Consider the following 18,775-nt stretch of genomic DNA (forward strand, 5'->3'; position numbering starts at 1 on the left):
AACATAGATATGCAACAAGCAACAAAGGTTTGCTATATAGAACAGGGAACCACAGTCAATAACTTGTAATAACCTATACTCGAAAATAATATATGTGTATACTATAACTGAATCACTTTGCTGTACTCGAAACACTCTAAGCCAACTATACTTCAATAATAATATATATATATATATATATATTTTTAAAAGATCTGAATCAATATAAGCCTCTAAAGTAACATTAAGAAGTTTTTGGGCCAAGCAGACCAAATATCAGAACCTGTTCTAGGCTCCTGACTGCTTAGCTTTCATAATGCAATAGGCATTAAGAAGAATCAGATCTATGCATACTACTCTTGCTTTAAAATATGGCATCCATCCAGGTACTAGACTTTTTCAGTTCTACAAAAGGTAAATATGCCCTTTGTGTATATTCTGAGCTGAGACGGGTATGCCAAGTATAGCTGGTGCCACCTATAAAAGTACCAGTTGTGAAATACTTTAGATATTTTGGAAATAACTGCTCCCCTAAACAGATCATCACCGAAGAGAGAGCCTATAGATCAACTGCAGCATCTTTCCATAATGTTGCCTGAAGGAAGTCTCCTGGTCCATTGAGAATTGTTCCTTAGGAAAGAAAGACAGTCTTATCTTGATTTTGCACCAGAAAGTCAATGTTCAGTAGCCTGTTTTAAAATAAAATCAACTGATATATATTTGTATGTCTCTGCTAATCTCATGAGTCATTTTGGATGTGACAATTATGGATAAGAAACATCTATGTAACTCACCAAAGTGTAACCTCAAAATGCACTCAAAAGAATCAACACTTGTCTAAGTGTCAGATTCCCACCCCCTCTGAGATACAAGCTGGTTTAACGTGTATCCCTTAAGCCCCTAGGGATGCGGTTATGTCTACTGGACTGCAAACTTTAAAAGGTAAGCACTGATTTTGGTAAGTGATGGAAAGTGCTTTAAGAGCATCCAAGAGACTCTTTTTTGCCCAGGAAAAAATGCATTTGAAGGGAGAGGACATGAAAAGACTACATCAAGGTCTTCCTTGTTAAGTCAAAATAACACAACCAGTATTTTGCACCTTGTACCACACAAGCTTCCCTTTTGTACCTGTCTTCTTAATGCACCCCTGCTCATTTCAAGACTGTGATACAGCTTCTGTGTCTTTCTGCCTTTCTTTATCAAGCTGATGAACATAACGCCTCTTGATAGCTTAAACTATACAATCAGTTCCATTTTCAAGCTCCAGTCTCATCTTTTATAGGAAGCATTATTGAAATTTTAAGCATAATAATACATTCGTGGGCCTAAAGACTCTTCCCTCTCTTTTAGAATTAAATCAGTATTATAGAGCATTCTTCCTGCTCCCCTTAAGGACTGTAATACATACATACAGATCTAAACTTAGTAACAGTTCTTGGTAAGAATTTTCACAACAGTGAGTTTACAAATAAGGCTGAAGTTATTTTAGTGCTGCTTAACACTGCAGTACTGATACCACAATACTCAGTATTGTGGTATTATCAGTCTACTTTTATTAGTGATCATATTAATGCATCCGAAATAGGTTAGCATTTCTGGAGATGGAACAGTGGAGGTGAGAGTCTTTGTCATGCTTTCTTCTCCAGCCCTCAGGAAGGAATGGCAGTGGAATGATTGTTTTCAGTTTCTGAGTTTCCATACCCAAGTAATAGCTTTTTTCCTTTATGAGAAGTGTCTATTTGGCAAGTGAGATGAAGACTGGATCATGTGTGCCCCTAAGACATGTCCCCAGCACAATGCAAGTCATCTCTTTTCTCAGGTCTCCTACACGCAGGCACAGTAAGATCTCCAGGACTGCCCACCTCTGTGCGTCAGGACTCTGCATCCTCTCTTCCAGCTCCTCCCCCTACAACTGACAGAGTGGGAGAGGGTGACCCTGAAATGGGGCCTGACGATCCCAGACAGCCCAAGATACAGGCCACACTCTGATTCCCTAGCTGACCTACATCTATTTTCTACTGATTTGAAACTGTAGGAAGGGAGAGGACAATGGCAACACTCTAAACCTCCAACATGTACTCAGAGTTAAAAAAAAAACAACAAAACTCCATTTTTATGGAACAAGTGATCTCAAGTTTATCTATAGTTGAAAGTTAAATAAGCAGCAAAGAAAAGGATTCCATGCTGTTTGGGACCACATAGTGGAATACTAATCTGAGTCTCCTGAACGGTTTCCATTGCTTATGTAAAGCCAGGACACAGTATGAAAAGGCAATGCCCCCTCCATAAGCACGTGCCACACGGGGATGGGCGGGTGGCTATGGAAATAGAAATTTCTCAGAACCTGAAGGGCAAATGCTTGGTAACCTGTCATGTTTCCCTTATTACCTTGGCTCTCCAGCATGTGACATGTCTTCCAGCTCTAAACATAGCCCACTTTAGAACTGCAGAGTAAATAAGTGAATGAGTCTAAAAAGAGGTCAAATTAAAAAAAAAAAAAATTGTTGAAATAGATGGAAAAAAATAAATGAAAATATTAACAGATGCAAAAAAAAAAATTAAAAAAAGAAGCAGCACCAGTCATACTTGGGCTGCTTAGTGTCTCAAAACAGGCTAAAGGATTTAATCATTTCTGGTATAATTATATTCAGTATCCACAGGACATTCAGTATTTATGGGGCATTCAGCATCTGTAGGAATGAAACATAAAATAGAATAAATGAATTTTCTATGTACAACAGACAATGTCTTTGAACTTAAGTAGCAGGTCCATTGATGATTTTCTAAAACATTGAAACAGATATTGCACAAGCACAGGCTTTAAAATTTTAATTTTCCTTTGATTTTCTCACTGGTGGTCTAGATTTAGTAGTAATTAATACATCAAGCTACAAGAGCAGAGTTGATTTGTGTCAGATGAACTGGCCAAGTCTCATTTTGCATCATTACCTAATTACTGAGCACCCAGGATGCACAAGTCTTGAGCTGGCCTAACAAGTATGAACAGGATTTCAACCAGAATAAGAGGATGAACAAATTCACTCCAGGGTAATAAATAATCCCAAGGAGAGGAGAGGAGCATGAGGTCATCTGGCTGTTCTGTTAGGAGTAAGGTTAGTTAACTCATAAGCATGACTGGTGAGGAAATGGGGCAAGATGATATTTTAAGAGATGAGGCTTGGAATATTCAGAGGCAGCCAAGCTGTCACAGGGCCTCGAGAGCCTTGTTGATGAGTTTAGGCTTTACTTCAAATAACTCAGAAATATACTCACAACCCTTATCAATTTATCAATATGAATGTGTTTTTACAAATAGCCTTGGGTCTAAATGGGTCAAACCATCCCACAAAATCATTCAATCTTGCCTCGCACCATTCTTGCCAGCATTTTGTCTGCACATCTGAAGGCAGACTTCTAGACTGAGATCTTCCTGAATTCCTCCTCATTCTGTTAACCACATTTCAAAACTCTGTCTAGAGTACTCTAAGTACTTTTGCCAAAGGCTTTCCTAGTCCCTTGCTATTTTCCTTCAAAATCTTTGAATATCACTTCTCTGATTCACAGCCTAGCAGTTGACTAATTTTTATTATCTTCAGTGATATGTTATTAAAACAACTCTTTTATTCTCCCTCTCCTTCCCTCTCATGTTGCCTTCGAGTCTCTGAAAGCATCTTTGTACATGTGAGATATGTCTATTATTTATTAATTCAGGACTTCATTTAGATCTTTAATATGAAGGGTCATACTAACCTTTCTGTCTATATCAAAACTTCTCTGGCCTTCTGCTCCCAACTGTATCTTTCTTATACAATTGATCCAGCATCCCCTCAAACAGAAATTTCTAGAAGCAGCCCCTCTGCACATGCACCTCAATGCAAGCATGCTCATAATAAATGAGTTTGGAGTACCGTGACATTCTGAAGTGCCTTAAGAATTCACCTATGCTGCAGGAACTTCTACAGTGAAATGAATTTTACTGCAAAGATTTTCTTTGAAAGTCAGTCATCCATTAGCAATCAGACTCAACATTAAAGTCAGTTTGCACATCTACCTGTGGGAGCAATGATTTCCTCAAGCTTGGGGTAAGGCTCTAGAAGCTGTGTCCTAGGTCGGACTTTCACTTCCTTGTAAAATCTTCTAGACAAACAAGTGCATGTTCCAATAGGAAGGCATCTTCATGTGTTTATTCATCAAGAAGCTCTTGAGCCGTATAACATGCTTAGCTCTGTGCTAAATGCTGGTTAAACAGAGATGCACAGCAATGACCTCCACATCAAGAGATGAGTCAACAGGCAACTGCAGCAGGAGATTATAAAGACTGCAGTAGTATTGAAAGGGTTTCTTTGGAGCACAGAAGAGGGGTGCTTACCCAGACTGAGACCAAGGTGGGCTTCTTGGACTTAAAAGACTAGGAAAAACAAAACCACATTGCCACAAAATATAAAGTACTTAAAGAGCCCCTTGCATGGTTTGAAAATAAACACTGGGCAAAGGGTGGCTAATTAATCTACTTCTCCAGAAAACAGAGGACATTGTGGGGGCACCAGGAGTGTGACACCAGTCCCTGTTTCCTGCAGTGCTGGTGGGTTTTGAGCAAGGGCATCACACTAGCTTTGGAACTGACTCTAGAAAGACTATTCCCACCAAGGAGATGGTTGTGGCAGATGAACAGATACTAAGAGGATGAGCCAATAAAATTCCCACTTAACCCAATGGCTCTGATTTTTCACTTAAACAATTTTGAATTTTGCGAAGTGGCTCCCTGCCTATCTTTCATTTAATAAAGGTGAAACTAGAAACACAAACATTTTGCCACGTCTTAGACTGAGAGACTTCGCTTTCACTTTTCACTTTCATGCATTGGAGAAGGAAATGGCAACCCACTCCAGTGTTCTTGCCTGGAGAATCCCAGGGACGGGGGAGCCTGGTGGGCTGCCGTCTATGGGGTCGCACAGAGTCGGACATGACTGAAGTGACTTAGCAGTAGCAGTAGCATAAATTCTTGGTGGATTCGGGGGTGGGGGAGGGAGGTGCTTCTTTTCCATTTATCTGATTTCCTAGGAGTTATTTCCCATTGGCCTTTTGCCCCTCTTCTCTGCTGCTGCTGCTAAGTCACTTAGCAACTTAGTGTCCGACTGTTAGTGACCCCATGGACTGCAGCCTATCAGGCTCCTCCATCCACGGGATTTTCCAGGCAAGAGTACTGGAGTGGGGGTGCCATTGCCTTCTCTGGCCCCTTCTTCTCATTCTCCCTCAATTGTTGATGAGTGAAGAGAGGAACTGGACATATGCAGCCTAGTTCTCACCTCACAGCAGCCCAGCTCCTGGACATCTGATCCTGGGTCCCAGGCACCATTTTGCTTCAGGTTCTATGACCCACCTGGAAAGCTCACTAATGCTGATAGACAGGTGTTACTTCACAAGCATGGAACCAGCACAGCTGCACAGAACCCCCAATTCAGAAGGGGCTGAGAATTCATGTTCTGTCGTCACCATCTTCAAGTTCTTAATAATTCCATCTTTGAATATAAGTTTTCCAAGTGAAGTTCAGTGGGACAGAGGACCACACGTCAGGACTGCCCAACACAACTCCCACTTCTTCCTCCCTCTCCAGGATGGGTTCTCAGCTCTCTATTCCCCAGTCCCTTCGAGCAGGGACAACTGCCACCCTGTTTCTCCAGCAGGGTCCTGCACACAGACACAGGGAGGGTGGGGTTTAGATACGCAGGCTCTGGGTGTTTCCAGTGGAGCATGGTCAAGCCACCCCACCGCCCCCAGCAGGCAGTGTGCAGGCACAGTCCTCAGTGATCCAGGGACTCAGTGGGGAGCACAGTCCCCTGGGCTGCCCATCGGCTGTGGATTGGGGCAGCGGGCTTGAGGGAAGGGAAGACAGCTGGCTCAGCTTCCCTGCCCAACCAGGTCACAGCACCTTGGTCAGGGCACATGGGAGGCCTGCAGCCAGTGGGCCAGATTCATGTGCCAAGTGTATGTGTAGGGAGTGGGCCTGAAGTGCCTCTCAAGGTCTGTACTCACCCTAGGAGTATCGCCATGGCCAAAGGAGTGACATTAAATAGTAAATAAAAACATCATGATAGGTTGAGGAAGAGACCCCAGAAGAGAGGAAAAAGCTATATGGTTTTGTTCCTTTAAAGACCAGATTTTTCCTACTTTTTTTTTAACAAGGATCCCACACTCATCTTACCCCGAGTTGTGCAAATTACAAGTCAGTCCCTCCAGGAGATTTCTCTGACCTGCAGTCAGTGGAGTCCTAACACATAACATGTCTTCCACACAGCTCTGTATTTTGAGTAATTCTTTATAAGCCTCTTCCACACGAGACAGTACCATTTTGTAAATTGTTCAACTGGTTTGGAAGCATTTGGTCAAATCCCCTTCCCAAACTGAACGGCAGAATCTCTCTGAACCTTGTTTTATTTGCCTCTTGCTCCTTTCATGCTGCAAGCTACACTCCAGACACAGAATTCACACTCACTGTATGTTTATGAAACCAGTGTCAATATTATCAGTCATTAAGACAAGAATGCTTTCAAGCATCATCAGATCTTATCCAGCCCTAATGACAGACAAGAGAGAAGGCTTAGACTATCAGCAATTTATCAACAGCTGCCTGCTTAAATCTACCTTCAGTTCTAGGTTAATGCCGGAGGGTGGAAGCAGATAAATACTCTTCCACAGACAACCCCAACCTTTACGTCTGGTTATATAAATCTGATTTGCAACAGTTTGCAAGTATTTTTTCCATTTAACCTCAAATGCCAAAATATTCAACAGATGTTGCATAGCTTAAATTCTTTTGTCTGTTTATCAAGAATGTGAACTTTAAAATATGGACTGTAGAAAAAAGGGGGGAAGAGACAGTGCAATGAGAGTTTCTAGTTAGAGAGGAAGAGAGAGAAGGTGAGAGTGTGTGTGTTAAACGATCAACTGCCAGAGAGGAAGAGGGAGATGCAGGCGAGAGAGAAAGAAAAGGAAGACAAATGGAAAGAAAAAGAAAGAGGAAAGGAAGGTCAGGGGGAGGAAAGAAACTAAAAGCAGTCACAGTCACTAGGTTTAATCAGATTCAGCTATGACTTATTCAAGATTTACCCCTGAAAAGGACAATGCCATCAACCTCCCAGGGTTATGGTGGGAATTAAATAAGATAACATGCGTGAACACACCCACAAGGTGTCTTGCACATACTTGATGATTGTTGTTGAAGCTGGGAGAGTATTTTTCCATCTCCGTGAGAAAAACAAAACAAACCAAAACTCCTTATGTGGGCATCAGTCACCAGGAAAGCCCATCTAAGAGAATTTTCACTAATTAGCGTTGTTCAAGAAACAGTTGCCTGTGTTTTGCTTGTTAATAGAAGTGTTAGCAGTGTTCATTTCTACCCAGATGTAGCCAATTCCATGAACAATACCATGTCTAGGAAAGCTTTAAACATTAAAGAAAAAAAAAAGAATTAAAGCTGTCTGATTCTCCTGGTCCAACTCCCTCTATAAATGATTCAGTTACAAGTGGAAAACTCAACGGTAAAATGTATGCCTTGAAACAGGCACATAGCTGGGTACCTCAGTCACAAGGCTGAGATTCAAGCCAACTCATGGACTGCCTTTTCCTTGTCCTTCATCATTGTACCAGCAATAACAGTGTCTTCACTTTTATAGCATTTGATAGTTTAAAACAGCGATATATATTCCTTTAATAATTCTTTGCAATAACACTACTGGATAAATATTGAAGGTGATATTGACCCAATTGTAGTATGTAAAAACACAGACATGACAACCCACCAGTAAGGAAATCAGGTCTAAACCCCACCTCGCCAAGTTCTTTGGCAAATTTTTCATCTCCGCAGCAATGGCTCCCCACACAACACTGACGAAATGCAAGATTCTCCTGATTTTATTGAGGTTTACATGACTGACCATGAGAATTACATTAAGAAAATTATTAGCCCTAATTTATAATTTGGGGGGAAGATGTATTTTCAGCGTCTGTGGACACCAGGAATATTATTTGAACTCCTATTTTTTGCAGTGAGGACTTTCAAATTCCACAAAAGCTGAAGCCACAACCAAGCACATACGGCAAGAGAGGGGCTGGCCAACAAACTCACTCCCCTGGTGCAACCACGATCATTTACGAGGTAAGATCGCTCTGAACAAAACGCATTAAGGTCAATTCCTCAGATTTACAGCATTAGATCTCACGCACCAGCAGGGGCTTGATATTCCGTGGAATCATATTCATGTTTACGTTCCTTTTTCGTTTTGTTTTAGAAATATGTTCAAGTCTTCTTTTAAAAACGGAGTGCTAGTTTCTTTATTTGACTCATGGAACTTTTTAAAAAACATACAAATATTACATATATAAATCCCCACTAGAGTAGACACAAACAACACTGAATTCATAGCAATAAGTGAATGTTCTTTTTCACCTGTCCCCATGGTTAATAAGGTGACATGCATGGTTGCCATGTCACTGCCTTTACATAAATATATGTATAGATATTTATAAATAATTAATTAGCCAAGTGATGATACTATATGTACTGTCCTATAACTTGGTTTTATTTCTTTTTTTTTTTTTTCTTAAAAGTATGTCTTTTAGTTAGCTGTGTATATGCATGTGCACACATATGCTCAGAATTTCAAACCACTGTATTCTATTCCATGAACCAATACTCCAAATAAATTAAATCATTCCACCACTTCCAGACACTTGGGCTGTTTTTAGTTTTCAGTGAATACAAATAATGTAGCAAAAATATCCCTGTACGTGCATTTTTTTTCTCCCTCAAAAGCATATGCTTGGAACATATTTCAAGAAGTAAAATCAATGGAATCAAGAGAATCTCTCTAAGACCCTTCAGATTTACTTTAAAAGTAGATTGATTTTGTCAACTTGCCATTAAAAACTTTCACCCATTTCCCTTTTAGTCATGCATGAGGCTGTTTACCCCAACCTCACTGAGACAGAATACAATCAATATAATAAGATTCACCTCTAATCTAATGCATGAATCTGGTGACTTAGTCACTGTATATTATTTCTCATCATCATTATGTCATCTCTGCCAAAGAATACTGCTAGAGTGGTGTGTGTCCTTGAGTAAGTTACTTAACCTTTCTGTGTCTCAATATTGTGATGTCTAAAATGGGGAGAATAATAATACCAAAGGGTTATTTCGTGTTTTTTTTTTTTTTTTTTAAATATAGATCTTGCCTCTTTTTCAGTGTGATGTCTGTTTCCTCTTGGGCTGATTGAGTCAGTGAATGATCGCTGACGCTTACAGTGTGCCGGGTACCATTCTAGTTGATGGGAAAAGAGCAGGGAGACATGACCAAGCGGTCACTCTCACAGAGCTTATGAGAGGACAGATAATACAGAAATATAAACAGCAGCCCTCCCTCTTGATTTTTTTTCCCCCCTTGAATATTCTGAGGGCCTTGAATATTCTGAGGGCCTACATCCTGGCTCTTCTCTGCTAGTTTTCACCAATGGGAGTCTTGGGAAGAAGGTCTGGCTCCAGTTTTCCCAGACCGACCCTGCCTGGAGAGGTCAGGATGAAACTACCTCATTCAGCAAATTCACCCCAAGTTGGAGCAGTGAATCATGTGCCTGTTAGATCAGGCATCCATGTCACGTGCTCTTTCCAGACATCCCAGTCCACCCAACCTGCAGCCGCTTCCTCGGGGAGGCTGGGTTAATTAAGACAAATAAAGGAGGGTATGTGACTGAGAAGTCCTAGGGGTCTATTTCCGATAGAATGATCAGATTGAGTCTCTGAGGATGGCAAAGACTTGAGTAGAGACCTGAAGGAGATGAGCATGGAGGTGGGGTAGGGAAGCCCAAGCACACAGCCTCAGATAGGAATGTGACTGGCATGTGCAGGAATAGAGAGGAATAAGGCGCTGGCACAGAGACAGTTCAGGGGAGAGGAGAGAGAAAAGCTGAGTGGAGTCAGAGACCAGACTCTGACTGCTCCCATTAGACAGTAGAGTAAGGGGAATTTATCCTGAATGCAGACAAAAGCCAGAGCACTGGCCTCTGAATTGTTACAAACACAGAGAGGGGCTGAAACTTTTAGCATCATATCCCAGCAGATACCTAGAGAGTGGCCATGAGTGGGGTCCTCTTGGTGTCTGAGTAGGGCTCTCAGAGAACAGACACCCACCTCAGCCACCAGCGCATCCATCACAAACACAAGCCATCAGACAAAGCTGGAGACAGCCACCAGGATGTGGGACCATGCTCGACCCACAAGCACATCGTCTTCCTTCTAGCCCAAAGTCAGACTCAGAGCATTTGTATTCTTCTCTGATGCACAGCGCCCTTGCCCGCTGACCCCACCAGAGACAGAAACCCCGGTCCGGGTCAATCACCAGAAGGACAGAAAGGACCTGTGACAGGAGCACCAATAACTCAGGCAGGGAGGCAGCTCACGGGCAGCCTCACCCCCGCAGCAACCAGCCTACCTCTGCAGATGGTCCCGTTGCCCACGTAGCCTGGTTTGCAGGTGCAGCTGTGCCCCTGGACAGTGTTGGTGCAGATGGCATTCTCATCGCAATTGTGTTGCCCGCTGCCGCAGTCGTCGTGCTCTGTTTGCAGGGTAGGAAAGAGAGACACCTTTTCAGAAGCTGGAATCTCTGACGTTGGAAAAGGTAGCTGGAACTCACCAGGTAAGAATGAAAGTGACTACCATGCATTGGGACCTTGAAATCTCAACAGCTCTAGACGATGTATGTTATTATCTTCACTTTGAACGGAAACAGACTGAGTGTCAGAGAAGTCAAGAGATTTTTCCAAGTCACAGTGATTCCTAACTGCTGCTCTAAGGTCACTGCTTCTTTCATGGCTGCAAAGGTTTCTGCAGAGGCTCCAAAGCTGGGTTCTCGAGGGGTGGGGGGGAGAGGTGTTCAATTCTGCATCTTTTCTTCCTCCTAGAAACATTTGACAATGTCTGAGGATATGTTTGGTTGTTGTGCTTTGAGAAAGGTGATGCTATTGGCATTAGTGGATGGAGGGCAGGGATGCTGCCAAGCGTTCAACAACGCACAGACAGCACGCCACAACAAAGAATTCAACCAGTCTGATATGTCACCAGTCCCAAGGCTGGGAAACCTTCCTGTAAGGTTGAGGAAAAGAAAAGGGAAAGAAACCCATAGGAGAGAGCCCATGGCTTCTTTAGAACATGTTGGTTGGAAACCTTGGAAGCTTCCTGGGTAAAATCTGAAACTGGCCTTCATACAAAGAGAGTAAGGAGAGACCAAAGAAAGAGGCAGACACTCCAGACTGTGAGACACAGATTTAATAAGCAAGGGGACTTACATATGAGGCTGGTTCTGGGTGGGTGCAAGACCAGTAGATTTCTGCACTCACCCACCAGATCTTAAAAGTGTATATAGAGGCCTTAATGGGGTTCAGTCACGTATTACATCCTGATGGTCTCAACAATATCTTGCTCTTTCAGGGCTGTGTCCTTGAAACAGCTCTGACTGTGGGAACAGTGGCCAGAATATATATTACAAGGACAGGGATTGCATGTGGAGGCTCTGACTGCCAGGGTTCAACTGGTGGTCCAACCACCTGTCTTATCCTCTCAATATCCTTCTCCAAAAGAACAAGGAGGGTAAAACTAAAGAGGAAGGCCCAGCAAATACAGCCTAGCAGAGGAGCATTAACCATTTTCACAGGGTTCAGAATTTAACCACTGTGCTGATGCCTGATATATAGTAATATGGTTGTGTGTATGTGTGTTAGTTTCTTAGTTGTATCCGACTCTTTGCAACCCCATAGACCACAGCCCACCAGGCCCCTCTGTCCGTGGGATTCTCAGGCAAGAACACTGGAGTGTGTTGCCATTTCTTTCCCCAAAAGAAACTGCAGAAAGAAAGGGAAGTCGCCCAGTTGTGTCCGGCTCTTTGAAACCCCATGGACTGTAGCCTACCAGGCTCCTCCGTCCATGGAATTTTCCAGGCAAGAGTACTGGAGTGGGTTGCCATTTCCTTCTCCAGTAATATAGTTACATATATTCAAACAGTCATAGCCTCCTAAATTCACAAGACACAGGGGAAAGTATATCTAACACTATGAAAGAGTGAAAGATTCCCAGTTTGAAATCAAGATTTCACAGATAACTACACTCTCGACCCTCATCACTGGCAAGTTTTTATATTCACCTAAATGACTCCTCTATAAATAAATAATATGATAAATTTTATTCCCTTTACTCCCTTTAACACCTGCTACTAGGACTTAGAAATTTTAAGAAAAATCAAGTAGGGTTATTGAAGTCATAAAAGACTATAAAACAATAGTTCAAATCCCAAGCTAGAAACCTCAAAGAAAACAACACTAACTGAACAAAACTAAACACTCAATATAGTTTGGTAAGCAAACTATTAGATCAATATAGCCATCAAGTGAAAAAACACCTATCTTCATTAATTTTTTATTTTAAATTTCCTAACAGGGACTAGGTTAGAGAGGCCTAGAGAAAAGTTAAATTCTGCAAAGTAGAGCTGTTTCAGTCACCCCACAAGCAATAAGGTCAAGTCAATACTTACCCATGGCTCTTAACACCTTGCATTTTTCCAAAGAAAATTTGTCTTAAGGCCGGAAGACCAACTCAAACTGTCAGAGGATGTGCACAGGTTAGCAAGTAGTGTGAGGGGAGGACATTTATGAAGACACACTTCTAGTCAGCGCTCAAATCATCTTCAGGTTGTTCCAGAAATAGTAGAGCCCTGTGAATCTCCGACCACATTTACAGACCGAGCAAGCACCTCATATGTACAGGTGCAATACCAAAAGATGCTCGGAACTCAAAAAAGTCTAAGAATAAAGGATCAGACTCCAAGAGTTTTCAATATACTTATTTAAATCCACTTAATAAATAATTATTAGAGTCTGTATTGGGAATACAAATGAGTAGATATGGTCCCTGCTCACATGAACATTTTAATAAATAGGTCACCAGACAGCAATATGTCACTAACCAGAACACAAGGGAGAAGCGCTGAGTTATAAGTGGGTGACCTTATATTTTATCATATAAACAGAACATATTTTAGAGTGAAAGGGGACTTTGCTAACAACTACTCTGGAATAACTCAGAATTTCCTAGGCAAACGAGCATGTGTGCTCATGTTTGCTAAGAGAAACAATGGTAAATCGAAAAGAAGTTCACTGGACGGAAATCCCTTGCATTCCTATACACTAATAATGAGAAAACAGAAAGAGAAATTAAGGAAACAATTCCATTCACCATTGCAACAAAAAGAATAAAATACTTAGGAATATATCTACCTAAAGAAACTAAAGACCTATATATAGAAAACTATAAAACACTGGTGAAAGAAATCAAAGTGGACACTAATAGATGGAGAAATATACCATGTTCATGGATTGGAAGAATCAATATAGTGAAAATGAGTATACTACCCAAAGCAATTTATAGATTCAATGCAATCCCTATCAAGCTACCAACAGTATTCTTCACAGAGCTAGAACAAATAATTTTACAATTTGTATGGAAATACAAAAAAACTCGAATAGCCAAAGCGATCTTGAGAAAGAAAAATGGAACTGGAGGAATCAACCTACCTGACTTCAGGCTCTACTACAAAGCCACAGTTATCAAGACAGTATGGTACTGGCACAAAGACAGAAATATAGATCAATGGAACAAAATAGAAAGCCCAGAGATAAATCCACGCACATATGGACACCTTATCTTTGACAAAGGAGGCAAGAATATACAATGGATTAAAGACAATCTCTTTAACAAGTGGTGCTGGGAAATCTGGTCAACCACCTGTAAAAGAATGAAACTAGAACACTTTCTAACACCATATACAAAAATAAACTCAAAATGGATTAAAGATCTCAACGTAAGACCAGAAACTATAAAACTCCTAGAGGAGAACATAGGCAAAACACTCTCTGACATACATCACAGCAGGATCCTCTATGACCCACCTCCCAGAATATTGGAAATAAAAGCAAAAATAAACAAATGGGACCTAATTAAACTTAAAAGCTTCTGCACATCAAAGGAAACTATTAGCAAGGTGAAAAGACAGCCTTCAGAATGGGAGAAAATAATAGCAAATGAAGCAACCGACAAACAACTAATCTCAAAAATATACAAGCAACTCCTACAGCTCAACTCCAGAAAAATAAATGACCCAATCAAAAAATGGGCCAAAGATCTAAATAGACATTTCTCCAAAGAAGACATACAGATGGCTAACAAACACATGAAAAGATGCTCAACATCACTCATTATCAGAGAAATGCAAATCAAAACCACTATGAGATACCATTTCACACCAGTCAGAATAGCTGCGATCCAAAAGTCTACAAATAATAAATGCTGGAGAGGATGTGGAGAAAAGGGAACCCTCTTACACTGTTGGTGGGAATGCAAACTAGTACAGCCACTATGGAGAACAGTGTGGAGATTCCTTAAAAAACTGGAAATAGAACTGCCTTATGATCCAGCAATCCCACTGCTGGGCATACACACTGAGGAAACCAGAAGGGAAAGAGACACGTGTACCCCAATGTTTATCGCAGCACTGTTTATAATAGCCAGGACATGGAAGCAACCTAGATGTCCATCTGCAGATGAATGGATAAGAAAGCTGTGGTACATATACACAATGGAGTATTACTCAGCCATTAAAAAGAATACATTTGAATCAGTTCTAATGAGGTGGATGAAACTGGAGCCTATTATACAGAGTGAAGTAAGCCAGAAGGAAAACCACCAATACAGTATACTAACGCATATATATGGAATTTAGAAAGATGGTAACGATAACCCTGTATATGAGACAGCAAAAGAGACACTGATGTATAGAACAGGCTTATGGACTCTGTGGGAGAGGGAGAGGGTGGGATGATTTGGGAGAATGGTATTGAAACATGTGAAATGTCATGTATGAAACGAGATGCCAGTCCAGGTTCAATGCATGATGCTGGATACTTGGGGCTGGTGCACTGGGACGACCCAGAGGGATGGTATGGGGAGGGAGGAGGGAGGAGGGTTCAGGATGGGGAACACATGAGAAATAAAGGAATAAAAAAAAAAAAAAAGAAATGCCTTCTAATAGGCAAAAAAATCTTCTTGAAAGACATAGTATTTGAACTAGCCTTTTAAAAACAGTCATGGTTTTCTCAGACAGAAATGCTCAAGAAGGGCACTCCAGGTAAAACAACAGTGTGGAGAAATGTAGGATTTTATGCAACATTCCAGAAGTCTGGTCCATTATTGTTTTTCCAGTCTCCAACCACCCCACTCCCATCATCAGCTTAATAAAGGCATACTTAACAAATAGAACTGAAAGATACCGAAAATGTACAATGTAACAATTTGATGTACAGTCGGAAAGGATTACCCCATTGGGTTAATTAACACACCTATCCTGTTATCACTGAGGAAGGCTTTCTTACCTCTGCTTGCTATTCCTGGGAACTCTGCATTCAAATGGGCATATCTGTCCCTTTCTCCTTTGCTTTTCACTGCTCTTCTCTTCACAGCTATTTGCAAGCCCTCCTGAGACAGTCATTTTGCTTTTTTGCATTTCTTTTTCTTAGGGATGGTCTTGATCCCTATCTCCTGTACAATGTCACGAACCATTCTTTGGCAATGTCAAAGAATGCACAAACTACCACACAAATGCACTCATCTCACACACTAGTAAAGTAACACTGAAAATTCTCCAAGCCAGGCTTCAATAATACGTGAACCGTGAACTTCCAGATGTTCAAGATGGTTTTAGAAAAGGCAGAGGAACCAGAGATCAAATTGCCAACATCTGCCTGATCAGCAAAAAAAACAAGACAGTTCCAGAAAAAACATCTATTTCTGCTTTATTGACGATGCCAGAGCTTTTGACTCTGTGGATCACAACAAACTGGAAAATTCTTAAAGAGATGGAAATGCCAGACCACTTGACCTGCCTCTTGAGAAATCTGTAAGCAGGTCAGGAAGCAACAGAACTGGACATGAAACAACAGACTGGTTCCAAAGGAAAAGGAGTACATCAAGGTCGTATATTGTCACCCTGCTTATTTAACTTATATGCAGAGTACATCATGAGAAATGCTGGACTGGAAGAAGCACAAGCTGGAATCAAGATTGCCGGGAGAAATATCAATAACCTCAGATATGCAGATGACACTACCCTTATGGCAGAAAGTGAAGAAGAACTAAAGAGCCTCTTGATGAAAGTGAAAGAGGAGAGTGAAAAAGTTGGCTTATTAAAAAGCAGAGACATTACTTTGCCCACAAAGGTCTGTCTAGTCAAAGCTGTTTTTTCCAGTAGTCATGTATGGATGTGAGAGTTGGACTCACATAAAGAAAGCTGAGCATCGAAGAATTGATGCTTTTGAACTGTGGTGTTGGAGAAGACTCTTGAGAGTCCCTTGGACTGCAAGGAGATCCAACCAGTCCATCCTGAAGGAGATCAGCCCTGGGATTTCTTTGGAAGGAATGATGCTGAAGCTGAAACTCCAATACTTTGGTTACCTAATGCAAAGAGCTGACTCATTTGACAAGATCCTGATGCTGGGAAAGATTGAAGGCAGGAGAGGACAAGGAGATGACGGAAGATGAGACGGTTGGATGCCATCACTGACTCAATGAACATGAGTTTGAGTAAACTTCAGGAGTTGGTGATAGACAGGAAAGCCTATCGAGCTGCAGACCATGGGGTCGAAAAGAATCAGACTCGACTGAGCAACTGAACTGAACTGATCCTGTTATCTCCCACTATTCTTGATGCAAAGCCCCTTCTGTGATGAGGTAGCCTTATCACTATCTTGCAAGTGTATAAGTTAATTACTACCTCTCTAGCTTGTCATGAGTTTCCTGGACTCAAAGTACTCTCACAACGAAGTGAAAAATCTATGCCCTTGCCTGCCTTCAAATACCATTTCATATGAACACTCTTGCCGTGCAGGCTTCCATGTGCTCTTGACACCATATGAATTTGACCCATCTTGGAGCTTTTAATAAATTTAATATCTTTCATCACTTTGGAGGCGATGATATCACAATATATGCTGATGAGATTTGCAAGCTTTATCATGAATGCCTTACGAACTAGTTAACTTTGAGGAGACAAACTGTAGCAAATCTTCTATAACCCAGACTTTACCTCCCTCTACTTCACATGTGCTGTGCTAAGTCACTTCAGTCGTGTCAAACTCTCTGCAACCTCATGGACTGTAGCCTTCCAGGCTCCTCTGTCCATGGGATTCTCTAAGCAAAAATACTGGAGTGGGTTGCCATGCCCTCCTCCAGGGGATCTTCCCAACCCAGGGGTCAAACCCAGGTTTCTCTTGTCTCCTGCACTGGCTCTTTACCACTAGCTCCACCTGGGAAGCCCTACTTCACATAAAAATGGTGAACCCAGAGTGCCCAGCACTGAGCTAAATGGTGGCGGTAGTGGTTTACTTACTAATTGTGTCTGACTTCTGTGACTCCATGGACTGCAGCCCACCAGTTTCTCTGTCCAGGGGATTTCCCAAGAATACTGGAGTGGGTTGCCATTTCCTTCTCCAACTGAGCTAAAATTATCATATATGTATCATTTAATTCTCCCAACAACCACATGAAATATGCTCATTTTTACAATGTAGGAATGAAGACATTATTAAATTTAAAGACTGCATTATTAAATACTCTAACATCACAAAACTACTAAGTGGAGGAATTTGGACTTATGACTCTAGACACTGGGGAAGTGATCCTATGATGCCAAGAATAAAGACTGTCTTTTCCTGTACTGGCCCCAAATACCCACTGAAAATCCAATCTATCCTCCAAGGACAAGGGTTTCAAAAAATTCCCCCCTTATTTTCTTTAGTCACGCCTAAGTTTTCAAAGCAATCAGCACCTTCAACACTATGTTTGACAGAGATGGTGACAGAAGAAATGGTCTCCTCCTAAAAATCTCAAATCCCCTTCCAGCTGCTGGACATGCTGTAAACAGTGTGAGACAAGCATTTGTGACAGGTGGCAGGACATAGAGGCAAGAGGCTTTAGAAGCACACAGCCTGGGTTAGATGATCCTGGATATGCCACTTACTAGCCATAGGCATTTGAGTTACTCAAACAGCCAGTGTCTTCTAGTTTCTATATGTAAAATGTGAATAGGATACAACCCATCTCCTAGGGTTGTGATGAGGACTCAGTTAATATAGATACGATATTTATTATAGCATTGTAACTAGTAAACTATTTTATTATCATTGTTACTACTACTACTAGTATTGCTCCTATTTTTCCCACTGTTATTGGTTACTTGTGAGCAGACTTCATTGTTGAATGGTGGTTAAGCTGGTTAAGAAAACTCTCTTTTTCTTTAAGGGCTTGAAGTTCAGGCAGGAAAGCTATGAACAGATAGAATTCTAAATACACTTAAATTAGAATACCTCTTTGAAGATATTGGGCTTCCCTCATAGCTCAGTTGGTAAAGAATCCACATGCAATCCAGGAGACCCCGGTTCAATTCCTGGGTTGGGAACATCTGCTGGAGAAGGGATAGGCTACCCACTCCAGTATTCTTGGGCTTCCCTGATGGCTCAGTTGGTAAAGAATCTGCCTGCAATGTGGGAGACCTGGGTTTGATCCCTGGGTTGGGAAGATCCCCTAGAGAAGGGAATGGCTACCCACTCCAGTCTTCTGGCCTGGAGAATTCCATGGACTGTATAGTCCATGAGGTCACAAAGATATTAAACAAAGAAACATTTGCTTAGCTTCAGTGATAGT

General features: G+C 41.4%; 1 protein-coding gene across 2 annotated transcripts in view; it reads right to left on the reverse strand.

Moving 5' to 3' along the window:
• Positions 1-18,775, reverse strand: part of NELL1 (neural EGFL like 1) — a 1,057,189-nt gene that overhangs the window by 396,315 nt on the left and 642,099 nt on the right. For both annotated transcript variants that reach the window (XM_070783206.1, XM_070783205.1), the window contains exon 14: positions 10,467-10,589. In XM_070783206.1, the coding sequence (XP_070639307.1) occupies positions 10,467-10,589 (123 nt within the window). The remainder of the gene's footprint in view (positions 1-10,466; positions 10,590-18,775) is intronic.

This window comes from Bos indicus, chromosome 29 (assembly GCF_029378745.1).
Source record: "Bos indicus isolate NIAB-ARS_2022 breed Sahiwal x Tharparkar chromosome 29, NIAB-ARS_B.indTharparkar_mat_pri_1.0, whole genome shotgun sequence".
Classification (NCBI taxonomy): Eukaryota; Metazoa; Chordata; class Mammalia; order Artiodactyla; family Bovidae; genus Bos; species Bos indicus.